Source organism: Dama dama, chromosome 18 (assembly GCF_033118175.1).
Source record: "Dama dama isolate Ldn47 chromosome 18, ASM3311817v1, whole genome shotgun sequence".
NCBI lineage: Eukaryota > Metazoa > Chordata > Mammalia > Artiodactyla > Cervidae > Dama > Dama dama.
In genome coordinates this window covers 25,823,032-25,840,390 of record NC_083698.1, presented here as the reverse complement: position 1 = coordinate 25,840,390, position 17,359 = coordinate 25,823,032, and the positions used below count along the sequence as shown (strand labels likewise).

At 37.2% G+C, this 17,359-nt stretch overlaps 1 protein-coding gene across 6 annotated transcripts in view; it reads right to left on the bottom strand.

Annotated features, from left to right (window-relative positions):
- The window catches only part of HDAC9 (histone deacetylase 9), an 896,685-nt gene that overhangs the window by 238,962 nt on the left and 640,364 nt on the right, over positions 1–17,359 (bottom strand). For 5 of the 6 annotated variants that reach the window (XR_009696639.1, XM_061165031.1, XM_061165032.1 and 2 more), the window contains one exon: positions 14,306–14,355. Coding sequence is in view for 5 of the 6 variants with exons in the window: in XM_061165031.1 (XP_061021014.1) it covers positions 14,306–14,355 (50 nt within the window). In the remaining variant the exon portion in view is untranslated. Of the gene's footprint in view, positions 1–6,995; positions 7,042–14,305; positions 14,356–17,359 lie in introns of all 6 variants that reach the window. The other variant, XM_061165034.1, reaches the window with a different exon arrangement.

The following is a 17,359-nucleotide window of genomic DNA, read 5'->3' as shown; positions in this document are numbered from 1 at the left end:
TTCATCACCAGATGGTAATTTGAGAAGCACTGATGTCAAAGAGAAAGAACTTTTCCTTCCAAACTGTACAAAGAAGGAGTTCTATTTGGGTAAGAGAGGAAGAAAGAAAAGGTGAAGCTGGAGGTGAAATGAGGAATGTGTTAGAAGTTTTATTTATAAATTAGCCATATCAAGAGAAGTTGTCCTAAGAGAGAATGACTACCAATAATTGTCTAAGCATTACACCGTAGTTTGTACCTAGAGGTTTCCACAACCTCAGGATTTGGAAAATTGTCAGAACTTATAATAAGCTTTTTAACAGACACTCCAAGGAACCAGGTTTAGGACAAAGTCGATCTACCTTATATTCCATTTTTTTAGGTGGTAGCTTTGGTTTAGGTATTATCAATGTTTAGTACAATAACACTTCATTTATTTTTGTTAACTTTAAAGTTAGAGATGTTGAAAGCCATCATTTCCACTTACAAGTTGTTCAAACCCAGACAAGTTCCTTAACCATTCCGAGCCTTAAGAAAAATGGATATAATATCACCTTCCACCTTTATTAACGTTAAATTTACCAATGCATGTAAAGTGTTTACCACAGTGCAACACATTAATGAAAGTAGCAAGCTCTTAGAAAACACTAACAAAGAAAAAATAAATTCCAGAGTTTTATTCCAAAATTACTTTCTATTCTGCAGCACATCAAATGTGTGTGTGTGTGTGTGTGTGTGTGTGTGTGTGTGTGTGTGTGTGTGTGTGTGTGTGTGTGTGTGTGTGTGTGTATTTAGCTACATATGGATCTAGTTCAACTAGAGTTTCCTGAGTGAATGTGGGTCTTTTCCAAGCACACTCAGCATAATTCAGTCATTGGCCCCCAAAACAAAGCTCAGGCTCTGAAAAGCTGCACATGACAGAAATGAAGCTACCTATAATGAAAGTGGATATGAAAGTATTTAAAAGGGAAAGAGAATAACGTAGAAGAAGAGGAATTTAGGAACAGTCTCCTGTATATAATCTAAATGCAGCCTGTTGATTCCTTTCGGAAATATTTCCAGAGTTAAATGTAATACCTTTGTGCCCATTAACAACAGGTTTCATATGCACTCTGCATGGTTAATGTGGGGCATGGTTCCTCCGTGGATGCCTTGAATATTTCCCCTTGAAAGTTGGAAATCAAAGCTCCTCAGACAATACTAAGCAGTTTAGTAAGTGCTTGCTGCTATGCTATGCTGCTGCTAGGGCCACAGGGCATTTCTGAATAATTGAGTTTAACTTAAATAATGATCAGATGCCCCTAGAAACCTCCTGACAAACACCAGACTCAACAAAGAAACTGAGATTATTTTCATCACCATACTCATTCCGTGCCACTTTAGGCATGTCATATTAGAGCTTAACTGTAAAAGAAATTAAACACCTATTCAACTTTTGCGTCACATCAGGTAAAGTGAACTTTTTAAATGAATCTATTGTGGAACCAGATAGTTCTGCTTACAGCACTTTGGAAACTCAGAAATTATCAAATATTTTAAAGTCACTGAAATTGTTTCAAGGCATGATTTAGTTTCTAAGACAGTTTAGCTTTAACTATTAATACATAATTAGTTTAAAACTTTACATACAATAGCATCTGCAAGTCAAATTCCATATTTGTTAATTTTGGGAATAGAATAATTACCTTTACCCACGTAAGAGATATTTGAAAATTTTCACATTTTTCTATCATTGAGGCTCCACACTTACAACTAGAACTGAAAATTCCAGTAGATATTTTGTTTCTGGAAATACTGATAGTGGGGGTGGGAGAAGGAAAGATTCAGAGAGAAAAAAAACCTAATTTCTTAGTAGATTTGGTGCAAGACATAGTAAAATCAAATTTATTATTCAAAGAAAGCAAAAAGTAAGTATCTTTGGTCAGCATCTGAAGAAAGACACATGGGGCAGTAGGGGTACCAGATAAGTGTTGGTCACCTTGTTATACACTATACAACATAACTCAGTTTATTCCCCAGTGGACTGACATAGACATAAACTCTAAAAGATTGTCTTTATTGTTTCTCGTGTAGCTTCTCTTAACGATACACCAGAAAAGCTAGTATTAAGTGCCATGAATACAGGGCTTGTTGCTGTTTAGTCACTATGTCGTGTCCAATTCTTTGAGACCCCATGGAACATAACCCATCAGGCCCCTCTGTCCATGGGATTTCCCGGGTAAGAATACTGGAGTGGGTTGCTATTTCCTCCTCCAGGGGATCTTCCCCAAACAGGGACTAACCCGCATACTCTTGCACCTTCTGCACTGGGATGCAGATTATTTACCACTGAGCCACCTGGGAAGCCCCAAGGAGACACACGGCTTCTTGAAGACTTCATCAACCATATCGCCAAGTATATCATATTTGTCCCCAAGGAAAAAGATAAAGCAAATTTCATTAATTGCCTCTACTTAAAAAAAAAGTAAAGAAATTAAAACACAGAAAAATAAAATGATTCATCCAGTCATGGATCTTATCACTCAAACTGCGGTCCATGGGTCAGCAGCACTGACATCACATGGGTGTTTGTGAAAAATGCAGAATCTCAGGCTACATTCAGTTCTGCTGAACCAGAATCTATATCTCAGAGTCAGAGAAACACTTTCAAGTTGGGACAGTGTGGAGATTTGAATCCAAAAATTCCAATTTCTAAACCAAGGTTATCTGCCTATGTGCTTCGTCACAGGGGCTCCTAAAAAACAATGGATTCATGTCAATGTACAGCATAAACCACCACAATATTATAAAGCAATTCACCTCCAATTAAAATAAATAAATTAAAGCAAAACAAAACAATGGCCTCCCCTCCCTTACTAGTCTTCCTACAGAGCCAGGAATCTAATGGTAGACCATCAGTTGGGTAGGTAGGTGCATCCTATGAGACCTCAGGGTTTCAGAGCTTTGAAGAAGCATTTAAATCACACCCTCGACACAGCCAACAGCCTATTTATTCCCTGCAAAACCAGAACTAATTAGGGCTGTCAAATAACTCCCCGTCAAAGCAGGGAAGTGGCCACTCTCTAGTCACAGCTGTCATTGATAATCTCCATTATTATATTTCGTCCTCTCAATAACACGATGAGAGAGGCTTCATTATCCCTATTTTACATATGAACAAACTGAGACTCACATGAGTGAAGTAATTATTAGCAGAGACTTCTATTGTTGGTTTCTCTGACTCTAGGACTGGGCATAAGGACACATTCCCTAAAATCATAAACCCTCTCAGGGAGAGTTCTACAGTCACTTAGATAGCAACATTTCAGAACCTCTTAAAAGTCCATGGTAAATTTGGGTGACCATTGCTTTTTTCCTCCTACAGGATCATGATAAGGGATGTATTTCTGGGTTAAGGAACTGCCACATTCTTTATTGGATTCTCCCTCATTTGGCTCTGCAGCCTGTAGCGATGGGTGTTCTCCCTTCTCCTGTGTGATACAACGTGCCAGCTCTTCAAATGTACATATTAATTTCATGTTACATGTTCTGCTGAAACCCTGAGACCTTTGAAATGGAGCTGGGATGGATTTATGATAACAGTGGGTGGATGAACCCACATGCTTTATATTTTTTGTTCAACACTGGGAGGAACACATGAATGACAGCCCATTCCCTTGGGATCCCTTGTAGATTATAATGCCCGCACCTTAGCTTCTTTAGTCATGGTGAGATGAAAAAGAAATAGAACAGCTATGGGGAGGACCTTCAGATTCCAAGGAAAACCATGGATATGATGAATGAATACTGTGACCAATATTCCATATGGAAAGAAGGCGTGAACTATCAATGCAGCAGCTGAAGGAGATCCCGGGGCAGGCTGTGTACATTAATGCTCTGCTACAAACCCCCTCCCAGTATAACAACTGTTTTCTGACAGCTCTAATGACCTTAGAGGTGCAATTTTTAGTCATTCTTCATTGTCAGGAAAAAATCTCTCTTTGCTATTTACATGCCAATAACAAGCTCAGTAACCTGTTTGTTGTGGCAAAGTGCTACCTCTTGAGACTCAGGATCTTCAGTTAAGATACTGGTGGACTAATAGATGTGATAAATAATACATGGATTCCTGTGGGTTATGTGGTCAGTGAAGGAATGTCAGAGTTCCCATTGTTGTTATGCACAATTTCAGCAACCTGCTGGTCAGTCCTACCAAGATTGAGAGTTGAATAACGTCATTTCCGTATTTTCCTACTGCTCTTTCATTTAATCTGATGTACATACTGTGTAAAGGGTATTAAATAATCAGCTGACCTTTTTTTCCCACCAAACAATGAATGTTGGAATCCTGTTTCTACCCAAAGCAACTTCATAAAACGAACCCTGACTCAGACCAGTATGTAAAATGAGATTCTCTCCAACCTGCTCCACAGTGGTCTGCTCCAAGTGCAGAGATTCTTCAGTGTTCTAGTTAGGATTGAAATGCTGTATACAGCTACATAACTTTTTACCCCAAATTAATGACCTTTGAGTTCATAAGTTTAATACTTTATAGGAACTTTAATAAAAAATAGAATGTTTTGGCAAAAGAAACAATTTTGCTTTTCTTTTTTTTTTTTTATTAGTTGGAGGCTAATCACTTCACAACATTTCAGTGGGTTTTGTCATACATTGATATGAATCAGCCATGGATCTACACGTATTCCCCATCCCGATCCCCGCTCCCACCTCCCTCTCCACCCGATTCCTCTGGGTCTTCCCAGTGCACCAGGCCCGAGCACTTGTCTCATGCATCCCACCTGGGCTGGCGATCTGTTTTACCATAGATAGTATACATGCTGTTCTTTTGAAATATCCCAGCCTCACATTCTCCCACAGAGTTCAAAAGTCTGTTCTGTATTTCTGTGTCTCTTTTTCTGTTTTGCATATAGGGTTATCGTTACCATCTTTCTAAATTCCATATATATGTGTTAGTATGCTGTAATGTTCTTTATCTTTCTGGCTTACTTCACTCTGTATAAGGGGCTCCAGCTTCATCCATCTCATTAGGACTGGTTCAAATGAATTCTTTTTAATGGCTGAGTAATATTTTGCTTTTCTTATGGTTAGGGATATTCTCATTTGGGAAAGGAGTGCTGACAATCATAGGAGTTTGGAATTACGGTGAGGTGTGTGCACACAGAACTCAGGTTAAGAGCTTGGAATCATGAGATTTGTACTTTACCACCTACTAACAGAGTGACCTGAACAAGTTACCTGCCTCTCTGGGCTTCGGTTTCCTTCTCTAAGAATACAAAAATACTGCAGGTACACAGTATTAAGACTCCTGAGGCTGAAGGATCACACTTCAGAACGGTATAGAATCACTTTGAGGAGTGTTTACAGATTGTCATAAAAGATAACAATGTATCCACAGTGAATATTAATTAGAGACCACAGAAATCATATTATTTAGCTAACCCTAATTAAACTTAAAAGCTTTTGCACAGCAAAGGAAATCATAGGCAAAATGAAAAGACAACTGTCAGAATGGGAGAAAATACTTTCAAATGAAGTAACTGACAAAGGAATAGTCTCTAAAATATACAAATAGATCATACAGCTCAATATCAAGAAAACAAAACAACCCAATCAAAAAATGAGCAGATCTAAATAGACATTTCTCCAAAGAAGTCATACAGATGAAAGGATGACATACAGACCAACACATGAAAGGATGCTTAATGTCACTAATTACTAAAGAAATGCGAATCAAAATTACAATGAGATATCACCTCATACTGGTAAGGGTGGTCATTAGCCCAGAATCCACAAACAATAAATACTGGAGAGGGTGTGGAGAAAAGGGAACCCTTTTGCACGGGCAGTGGGAATGTAAATTGTCAGAGACACTATCAAGAATAGTATGGAGGTGCCTTAAAAAACTAAGAACAGAACTACCATGTGACCCAGCAATCCCACTACTAGACATACACCCAGAAAATAACGTAATTCAAAACGACACATGCACCCCAGTGTTCACTGCAGCACTATTTACGATTACCAGGACATGGAAGCAACCTAAACGTTCATCAACAGTGGGGTGGATAAAGAAATGTGGTGCACATGCACAATGGACTATTACTCAGTCATAAAAAGGAATGTTTATTTTATTTATTTATTTATTTATTTATCCCCCCCCCCACCCCAGTGTTGTAGTTCCAAGGGTAAAAAACACATATGTAAAGCTTTGATGATAGCATTTTTTAACTATCTCATTTTGACAACAGAAGAACTTTAATAGTTTTGTTACAGTCATTTTTACTTTAAAAAAGAAAATGAAAATGAAATTTCAAAATGCATTCCTTAATGTCAAAGCAATCAAAAGAATTTAATCACAGACGGAATGCTACAGTTAAGTGAATTAAGGAGGAAGTTAAGGTTTTCATTTCCAATTTTCCTCTTCCCTGCAATGGACATCAGGCAACTAAAGATTCTATAGAACTGTACAGTTTGCAGTAACACAGAGTAATGTATATATCTATCTGGAGGGGGGAAGGGGTTGTTGTCTACTTCCTTGTAACTATCATTGGGTATACATAATTAGCATGATCTATGCAATACTGCAAACTTTCTTTGTTATTTACAAAGAACTCCCTGGCTTGCATAATATCTTGGACTATATTTTCCAAGACTAGGGCAACATGATCTTTTTGTGGAATCCACAACATGAAACAAAATTCTCAAAACAATTTCATGAAGGCCGCTTATCTGTTTTACTTTTTCCAGGTGCCCTGGGGTGTTCCTGCTAGTATCATTTGCATCAAGTTTAAAGCTAATGAAAATCCAAGTACAATGAGAAAGAGAGATGGGGAAAGAGAGATTTCTAATCAGGGTGGATCCTCTTGTGCTGGAGGGAAGAGGACTGTGATGCATCTTTGATAGCAGCGGTGGAGGAAATGAAACACTGACTGCAAGCCAGGTTAGACCTGAGCATTAATATGAGGAAAATCAACATTATCAGGATTACTGCATGTGAGAAACAGATGCTATTCTCACCTTTTTCTGCAAATGTAACAAAAGGCACCGTACATGCTGGGGACACCTAGGTGGGAATAACAAACACATGATGTGTAATTAAGAGGAAGGGGGCTCCTGCATCATTATCAAAATTCCAGTAATATCTAAATTTTGGCATCAGCATTAGTTTTTTTTTTAGCTTTTTTTTTTTTTTTTCCCTGAAGAAAAAAATTCCTTACTAATCAACAACTACTTAATGCATTTGTCAAAAATATGATGTGTTAGGAGAGCCTCAACAGGTAAGGCCTGGATGCCTCCTCCAGCTCCACACTCATAACCCACCCCAACAAACACACAGACTCACCCAAAACATGTTCATTCCTCACTGTTCTTGAATATTTGTCTTACAACTGCTCAAGTGACCCCCACACCCCTCTTCTTTCTTTTCAGTTCTGGAAGTTCCCGCCTCTGTGTTCCCACAGCACATTTATCCAAACCAGTCCAGTGGAAAGGCTAAGAGCAATGGGAAAAGCAGTCTTGTCTTCTTAGTCTGCATTCCTGCTCCTTGTCTAATCACTGACAACTAGCCTTATCTGCTTTTTCCTGCCCTTTACTCCTTTTATGATGGCATACTTCATGCCTTTTAAAATACTGTTTTTCTCTTTTTGGTTTGTTTCAAAGAAGACAACTGTAAACAGCAGAAGAAAAATTAACCAAATCTTTCTACTACACTGAATTTAACTATACGTCCACACATTTGCTCATAAAATAAATCATTCCTTGATATTATAATACAACAGAGAAAGTCAAAGTTGTCTTTGAAAGATGTGCCACTGGAATTTTTTACTGTCATTGGGTGGATAAATGTGGAGAACCAATGAGGTATAATAAATGGGGAAATAATATGAAGTTATAAATGTGGTAAAAATAATAGAATTTTCTTCTTAAAATATACACACATACATATTATTTTCATATATGCAAATTTTATATATCAGAGGGGATAGCTTACATTTTTAATCTGAGAGAGTGAAAGAAAATCTGACACGATTCATCCAAACTTGCCTCCTCTACAGGGAACATAGTTAATATATAACTAAAATGTCTGCTGAAAACCTCTGAGCAACTGAAATGAGCCTAAAATTACCTCCACACCATCACCTAATCCTTCTCCCTATTTCCTCCTCCCCAAATCACAAAAAAACTGACATCCATAAACCTCGCAGGGTGTCAGATCTAGGTGTAATCAAATAGAATACGGATGGGAAAAGTTTGTAATAAAAAGCCAGCATTGCATTTGAGGACTAACTGAGCTGCCGCTGGAGAAGGTGCCTAGATGAAACCTCCCAGAACCCTTGGGCACATCTTTGACCAGTTAGGCAGGCCCCCGTGCTCTGCAATTCCTCATTCCTCCTGGGGAATTGTTCTGCCTCTTCCTTGGCTCCTCCTCCTCCCATCAAGGGTCTGACACTGCCCATTGACCACGTTTATTTTTCTGGCTTTTGGCACTAGGAGCTGGTCTGCTGTAGGATAAAAGTGGAATTCTCTGCTGTCTGCAGGGCTTTCCCCAGGGAGTAGAGCATGAAACCCAAACTTATATATAAAATCATATCCTGTTTGCAAACATCATATTCCCTTTGCTTCTCACTAATCTGGTCCTGTAAACCCCAGCACAGCTTGAGAGCCCATTCCTCATCTAAACAAATGCCATAAGCCCCTTTATACTTTTACAACCATGTCAAAAAATAATATTGCCTGCCAATAGTGATGTGATTGGAGTTGCCTCCTCCGAGCCATAAAAGAAGTGCCGAGTCTGTTATCAATTTCTCTAAGTGTATCAGGGGAATTATGGGTCGATTCAGTTCCAAGTTATAAATGACAACTCAAAAGCCGCAGAAGTGTTTGAAGCTGGGAGCTGATGACGACATTATCATAAAAGCCTGCTCGTCCTTGCTTTTGTGGTTTTTTTTTTTTTTTTTTTTTTGTGGCCTATCAAGTGAAGAGGGAAAAATAAGGCTGAGAAATGACTTCAAGATTTCTTCACACAGCAGCAGGTCAGATGGCCAGGAAAATGATCACTATTTTTAGTGAAATACCCTGAGGAGTGAGAACTAAAGTGGTCCGGCACTGGCTTTTGTTTCCAGAGTCCCTTAATTATCTGTTTCACTGTATGATGACCAAGGCCTGGGGTTTGGTAAAATGCTCTTTTCAATTGGTGCATTTTCCTATAGTGCAATCACATAGTAATCAGAAGTGAGTCATGCTGTAGTAACGAAACAAAATGAGAACCAAACACAAAGGAATTCTGAGACCTTGAGATCGTTGTTCAAAACACCATTCTGGAGAGTACACTTTAAAGTGCCTTAGATACCACTCACCCATTTAACTACCAGAGCAAATAATCACAGGCCATTCTATAGGAAAATCAAATAAGTAGTAGAGATTTTTTTAACTTCATAATGCCCCAGGTAGGCCCCTCAAAAGTCAAGTAATTCATCAGCATTCAGTAGGTACAAATTAAACCCATCTAGTAGCAAGGTATACATTCTAGGTAACTGCAGTTTATCTTAACAATTGGGGAGTTTTGGGGAGTATTAAGTGTTTGGGAATTTAAACCAATGGGTTCATCTTAGATAATATGAACCAGAAGGGTGCCTTAAGACAAAAGCAATTTCAGTGCTTCCAAAGCTTGCTAGGGTGTTGCTGCCAAGCTGGCCCACTCCAAGTTCATACTGGATATCTTTTGTATACTTAAGATATCTTGGACTGTCCTGGAGGTAAAAATTAATACAAATCCATAGGACCCAGTTTCTCTTAGGACTTATATCAAAACCAAAGATCTCAGGAGTCTAAGATGGTCTAAGAAGACAATAAGGTTCCTAAAAGAAACAAAAACACTGAATCAAGCTAGTTCTCTAGCATCAACGAGTGTAGATGTACACAGCACAACACCTACACGCACACACACTCACCTAGACCTAGGTAAACACCACCAGAAGACCTATAGGCCAACTTTATAAAAAGAGATGCCTCTCTCAAGCCCTTCCCAGCAATGATGGAGTCCAACTAATCGAATCTTACTCTTCCTGCTTCTGCTTGTCCAAGCTAGATTTATCTACCACCCTCACTGCCACTATACTGATTACATCGGTGCTAATCTATGATACCCACTGTAGCAAAGCAGCAGTCTCTGTTCATTCCTTGGGTACCTTAAGAGTTTACTAGAGCAGCTCTTGCTAAAGAATAAGATGTGTCAGTGGTATGGGTTCAGCATGGCTGAGTAGATGTACTTGGTGTTCAAGGGACAGTGAGCCACAGGCACAGCAGAGGACAAGCTTGAGAAGTGGGTCCTAGAGAGCCATCCTCACTTCAACTCTGGGTCATGAATTAAACATACCTGTAAATGAGTGTAAATGAGTAAATGAGTGTAAATGAGTCATCAAACCCCCACTCTCTAACAGCTTTGATTTCCTCCCGATCATCAAATCCACAGAGCAGTCATTAGCTTTGTTTCACTCTCTGCCTCTTTTGCAGATAATCAGCCATTCTCCTCAAACAGTCACTTGGGATGTCAGAACATAAGTGCAAAAGCCAAAGAGACCCATTCAAAAAGTCAGCTAATTTTCTGCTTTCTAGAATGGCTTTGCAAGCTCCTGGCTCCACAGGAGGTTTGAGAAAAATGAGCAAGGATTAATGTTGGATGGCGACTGTCCTGTGCTGGGAGTCAAGGTGTGAAGCTCATGGCGAGCTGCCACAAAGGGGACCACACTGCACTAGCCACACAGCCGTGCTGCTGGGCTCCAGGGACCACGGCTGGTCTGCTGAAGATGAAAGCTTTGAAGGCCCTAAGCTGCATGTCAACCTCATAGTGCAAGCCTTTTATATGTGACTTCAGGAAAATAACTTCCTTATATATTAAGTTTTAAATAATAAATTTATTTTTATTATTCTGTTTATCAAAGGAGAAACAACTTCTTTGAGCCTTCAGGTTCTTATCGACAAAGTGGTATTAATAATAATGACAATTTTATAAAGTTGTTATAAACCTCAGTTGTATGCCGGTAAACTGTAATGTCCAAATGGACATTGGTTATAGTTGCCATTCTTACTTCTACAAGGCAGGGTCACAGCTGAAGGAATAGCAAGATTATCCTTGCTTAATCGAGCATCACTGAAATGATAGAATTAATGGAAAACATATGGGATTTCCCTGGGTAAAATTTAGTCATAGAAAAATAATTGCCTAAGATATACACAGGACTAGTTGTGTTTTTTTTTCCTTCAATTATCTAAAAAATTTAACAGACTTAAATTCCTAAGTTCTTGGAAACCTGATCTAGAATTATTTTGGCCTATCTTGATTTAGCACTCAGTTCTATAGGATGAGGGCTTTCCTGGTGGCTCAGACATTAAAGAATCCACCTGTAATGCAGGAGACCTGGGTTCGATCCCTGGGTTGGGAAGATCTCTTAGAGAAGGGAACCGCTACCCACTCCAGTATTCTGGCCTGGAGAATTCCATGGACTATACAGTCCACGGGGTCACAAAGAGTCAGACATGACTGAGCGACTTTCACTTTTCACTTTCTATAGGATTATGGCTTGTTATTGGTAAGGGTTAACTTTAAGTAGACCATAGGTTATAGGGTATGCTTTAATGACCCACAAAAATGTCGCCATTTTTCCTCATACATTGTCAGACTCGAACAAATTTGTCTTTGAAATATGGTATAAATATCCTAGATCAAAAAGGTTTCATTAGGGAGGGGGGATCGGGATGGGGAATACATGTAACTCCATGGCAGATTCATGTCAATGTATGACAAAACCCACTACAATATTGTAAAGTAATTAGCTTCCAACTAATAAAAATAAATGGAAAAAAAAAAAGGCTTCATTAATTACTGAAGATGAAAAGATCTGAGGAGGTTCACAAACAAAATGTCCCACAATGCAAAGTGCTTTGTAAAGTTTACACCATTTTCTCCAGGAATGTAATGTATCTGCATACTCAGTGTAACTATTGAAAACTGAAATCTGCTATAACACTATGTTAAACCCTTTTGTATTACCTTTTCTCCAGCAATATAAATGTCTAGCAAATCAGCTTCACACAGGAACCTGCAGTGCTCAGGGTCCGACATTTGGATTACTTAGGTATTTTCACAATCTTGAGATTCTTAATAATTTCTGGACAGGGGTATTTGTATTTTCACGTGGCACTGAGCCCTACAAATCATCTGGCCAATCCTGAAGTCCAGAATAACTTTTATACTGAGAAACAGGCTTAAGCACAACTGACCAAATAAATCAAAAAATATATTTCTGAAGTTTTTGTTATTTAAAAGCAATCAACAGAAACAATTCCATGTACCACTGCATCAAAAAGAATAAAATATCTAGGAATAAACCTAGCAAAGGAGGTGAAAGACCTATACTCACAAGATGAGTATTTTGAAAGAAACAAGATGACACAGATGAAGGGATTAGACCATGTTCTTACACTGGAATAATCAATATCGTGAAAACGACTATACAACCCAAAGCAACCTACAAATTCAATGCAATATCTATTAAGTTATCAATGCTATTTTTCACAGAATTAGATTTTAAAAACTGTAGAAAAGATTTGCATAAAAGACCACAAATAGCCAAAGCAATCCTGAGAAAGAAAAATGGAGCTGGAGGAAACAGCTCCCTGATCCAGACTATACCACAGAGCTACAAGAGCAAAGCAGTTAAGTGCTGACATGAAGAAAGAAAGAAACATCAAAGAACGGGACACAAAGTCCAGAGATACACCCAGGCACCTACGGTCATCTAGTCTTTGACAAAGGCAAGAACACACAATGGAGAAAACACAGTCTCTTTAAGTGGTGCTGGAAAAACTGGACAGCTACATGTAAAAGAGTGAAGTTAGAACACCCCCTAACACCAAACACAAAGATAAGCTCAAAGTGGATTGAAGACCTAAATGTAAGGCTGGATACTATAAAAAGTCTCAGAGGAAAACACAGGCAGAATACTTTCTGACATAAATTACAACACATCTTTTTTGATCCACCTCCTAAAGTAATGATAACAAAAACAAAATTAAACAAATGGGATCTAATAAAATTTAAAAGCTTTTGCATAGCAAAGGATACCATAAACAAAACAAACAGCCCTAAAATGGCACAAAATAATAGCAAACAAAGCAAAACCAACAGGGATTAATTTCCAAAATAGCTCATGCAGCTCAATATTTAAAAAAACAAAAAACAATCCAATCAAAAAATGGGCAGAACACCTAAATAGACATTTCTCCAAGGAAGACATACCGATGGCCAAAAAAGCACATGGAAAGATGCTCAACATCGTTAATTATTAGAGAAATGCAAATCAAAACTACAGTGAGGCATTCCTTCACACCAGTCAGAATGGCTACCATCAAAAAGATCTACAAACAACAAATGCTGGAGAGGAGTGGAGAAAAGAGAAGCAAGAGTACCACTGGTGGGAATGTGAACTGGTACAACCCTTATTCTAAAAGATACCTGCCCCCTAAGGTTCACGGCAGCACCACTTACAGTAGCCCAGACATGTAAGCAACTTACATGTCCATCAACAGAGGAGTGGATGTTAAAAGATACAGTACATACATACAAGGGACTATTGTTGTTTAGTCGCTAAGTCATGTCTGACTTTCTTGCAACCCCATGGACTGTAGCCCGCTAGGCTCCTCTGTCCATGGGATTTCCCAGGCAAGAATACTGGAGTGGGCTTCCATTTCCGTCTCCGGGGATATTCCTGACCCAGGGATCAAACCCATGTTTCCTGCGTTGGCAGGTGGATTCTTTACTACGGAGCCACCAGGGAAGCCTCACAGTGGACTATTCCTCAGCCATAAAAACAAGGAACTAATGTCATTTGCAGCAACATGAATGGACCTAAAGATTGCTGTACTGAGTGAAGTGAGCCAGACAAAGACATATATCATATGATATCGTTTATATACGGAATCTAAAAAAAAAAAGGTACAAATAAGCTTATTTATAAAACAGAAAGTCACAGACATAGGAAAGAAACTTATGGTTACCAGAGGAAAAAGGAGGGGAATAAACTGGGATATTAGCACTGACATATACACACTACTATATATAACACAGATAACTAACAAGAACCTACTATATAGCACAGGGAACTCTACTCAATAATTTGTAATGACCTACATGGGAAAAAAATCTAAGAAAAGAGGCTATATGTGTATGTATAACTGATTTACTTTACGTACACCTGAAAGTAACACAACATTGGGTATCGCCTAGACTCTAATAAAAAAATTTTTTAAACCAGTAAACTGATACTTACCCCAAGTCCACCACATGGTAATGAAGAAAAAAACTTTTGAGAGGAGTCACCTACGTAGTAAAAAGACATGAAAAATATATAAATTTGAATATAATCATAGTTTTTAAAATTTTGGGTTTTTATTAATACATAATATTATGTCACATGGTATTTATCATTTGACTCAGAGGGAAACTGATCAGACTTTAGATTGTTAAGAACTCAAAGCAAATTGATACATATATATACATATATTATTACCTGTAGAGTTTATTGCCCCACACGAACACATACCTATGAAATTTGATTCTCAAGATTTTTTTTCAACTGCCCTACACAATTTACAATATATCACAGTATCTTTTTTATTTATCATATATAACTCAGCTGTTCCCTAAGTGTATCTCTCTAATGTGATACTCTAATCTACAAGGTTTGTGAAATACACTCTCATTTTTCACATGCTCCAAATATGAAAATTTTTATCTAAGTATACAGACTCGCCCTTAAATTCTAAATATTTCAGATATAGCTGAGACCAAGTATATGATAAGTTTCTCCAATATTCACAATATTTTAAACAAAAGAGTCACAGAATCTTAAAAAGGATAACCTTTTGGGAATCTAAAGTAAATGCCAAAATCTTACTTATGACTATCTCTTGAAATTGAGATTTCATGGAAGTTTTAATCATTTTTGATTATGAGCACTTCATTTTTCTATATTACCTACTACATGTATGGAAAAAACCAAAATTACCACTCCTAAAGCTCCAAGACTTGTCTCTTACAAAGTAACTAAAGGAAAGGCAGTGGGCATTTCTCTATCATAGTTAACTATCTCTGAAGTGATTCATATGGGTCACTGACGAGATCAGTGGTAGAACCAGGTACAAATCTCCATTTCACTTATCCTAATTGTTGATGATCAATGAAATAAATAATAAAAATTGAAAACAGGTTTGTGATGAATCTTATGTGTCATGTCAGTAAAGTCTAAATAGATTCTGCTGTCAGAGAAGAAAGTTTATTTCGAAAACAATAAACTGTATAAGTTGAGTTTTCAAATGCAACTGCTAACAGATGGAAAACTATAAAGAAATATCTACGTGCAATGAAAAAATAAGGTATCTCATTATAAATATATAAGGACTTCCAACGGAAAAAAGACAAAAAGTCAACATAAAAAAAAAATCATGAAAAAATATTAAAATTGGGATACTGATATCACTAAAAGATACATAAGCATTTTTATGGATAGCTTGGGGCACGGTAAAAAGTTTTATTAAGTTGTTCCTCATAACAAAGATAATTCTTTATCAGTGAATATTTTGCAAGGATGTATTCATATGTGAAATTAAAATAAAAAATAATGTATATTTTAATGTCTGAACTTCTCCTTCCATAGTCAATGAAAAGGGCTAAAGGTAATATTACAATGGAATAAAGTAATTTTTAAACTAATTTTAAAAAATGATTAAACTCTAAGTAAATATAGAAGACAAATAATACTTGAAAATCTACTTCAGCACTGTTTAAATAATACTAAACAATCAAATTAATCAATAGTTTAAACTTAGTAGTGTGTAAGAAAAGCTTATTTCATTGAGTTGACTTGATTTATTTTTTAATAACATTACATCACCTTATCCATGGACTGAGCTCCAGTTAGCCACAAGATAATGAAAACTGGTAGTGAAAAGGACAGGAACATTAATGCTCAGGAAAACCTCTCACCAGAAATGACTGGAGAGAATGTTTTAAAAGTGTCATCTTACAGGGTCTAGGGTATTTAAAGAGATAAATGGTGCCCATTTTCAAATCTAATTATTTTATAAGTTATCGATGTCTTTCATGATACAAAGACTGATGAATCTGGTCATAGTGAATTTTTATGTAAATCCTTTCTCCTAACACCAGAACATAACTGTCGAAAGTAGTAGTATCAATTAAACTCAGAAAATTCATAGAATTGAATAAATTTCAATTTACTATGTGTGTACACTGACAAACCCTCCCGCACCATCTGTGTTGGGAGGGATTAGAGGAAGAACAGGAAGTGTGGGAGTAAAAGAAAGGGATAAAGAGAAAATATCTCGATGGTTACGAATTTCTACACAATCATACATGGCAGCTTCAATTTGGTCTTTGAGATATAAATAAAAAACAAGCCCCAAGAATTCAAATTTCATAAAGAATGAAAAAATATGAGAAGTTAAACTTTTAAAAGAACAAGATTTTAAATTTAGACCCTGAATTGAAGAAGTTGTTTCTGAATTGATGGGGAAAACTGATGTCGTTCAGAAGCATCATCAAATCTGAATTTAGTGCTAGACATCAAGACTAAGCAATACAACATCCTTGATTTCCTTTTACCCCCAGAGCCTGCACACAAGGCTGACACTGTTGCACTGACCCTGAGAGGTGCCTGTGGAACACCACGTGTGTATCTACAGTTGATTCTGAAATCATCTACTGTGTGAATTTTATTTCACGTCGAATATTCAAAACTAATGAAATAAATGGCCAAATTATTTGGACAAGACTGTAAAAAAAAACAAATAATTGATAGTTGGTGCTTTTATTGCGTACGTATTTGAATGGGACTATTATCCAAGTTCTAAATTATACATTGGAATTCATTTCTAAATATTCAAATCTTTAAATGATATGCATGTTTTGAGAAAATCAGCTTTTCTCAAAAGTGTCAAATTTCATTAAAAAAAAGTAAAAAGTGGTATTGCCATGTTTTATAAGTAGAACAGTTCAAAGCTGCCAAAATTTAAACTTCATTTCTTTTACAAATATGGCCTCTTTCTTAATACGTGGATTATGGTTATCGTGGAACATCTCTGAAACACCTACGTGTAAATTTATCTTAATTAAATTCAAAGTTTGAGATCTAGTTAAAAAAAAAAGAAATGGGGAAAGCTTTCTACTTGTTTTCTCCTAACCAAATTAAGAAATAATAAAAATGAACATAGTTTCCTATCCTTAAAATGCATGAATATTTCGACCACAGCAGACTGTGCAAGTTATTGTCTGGTTTACTTCATCATTTTGGTACACTGGGTGG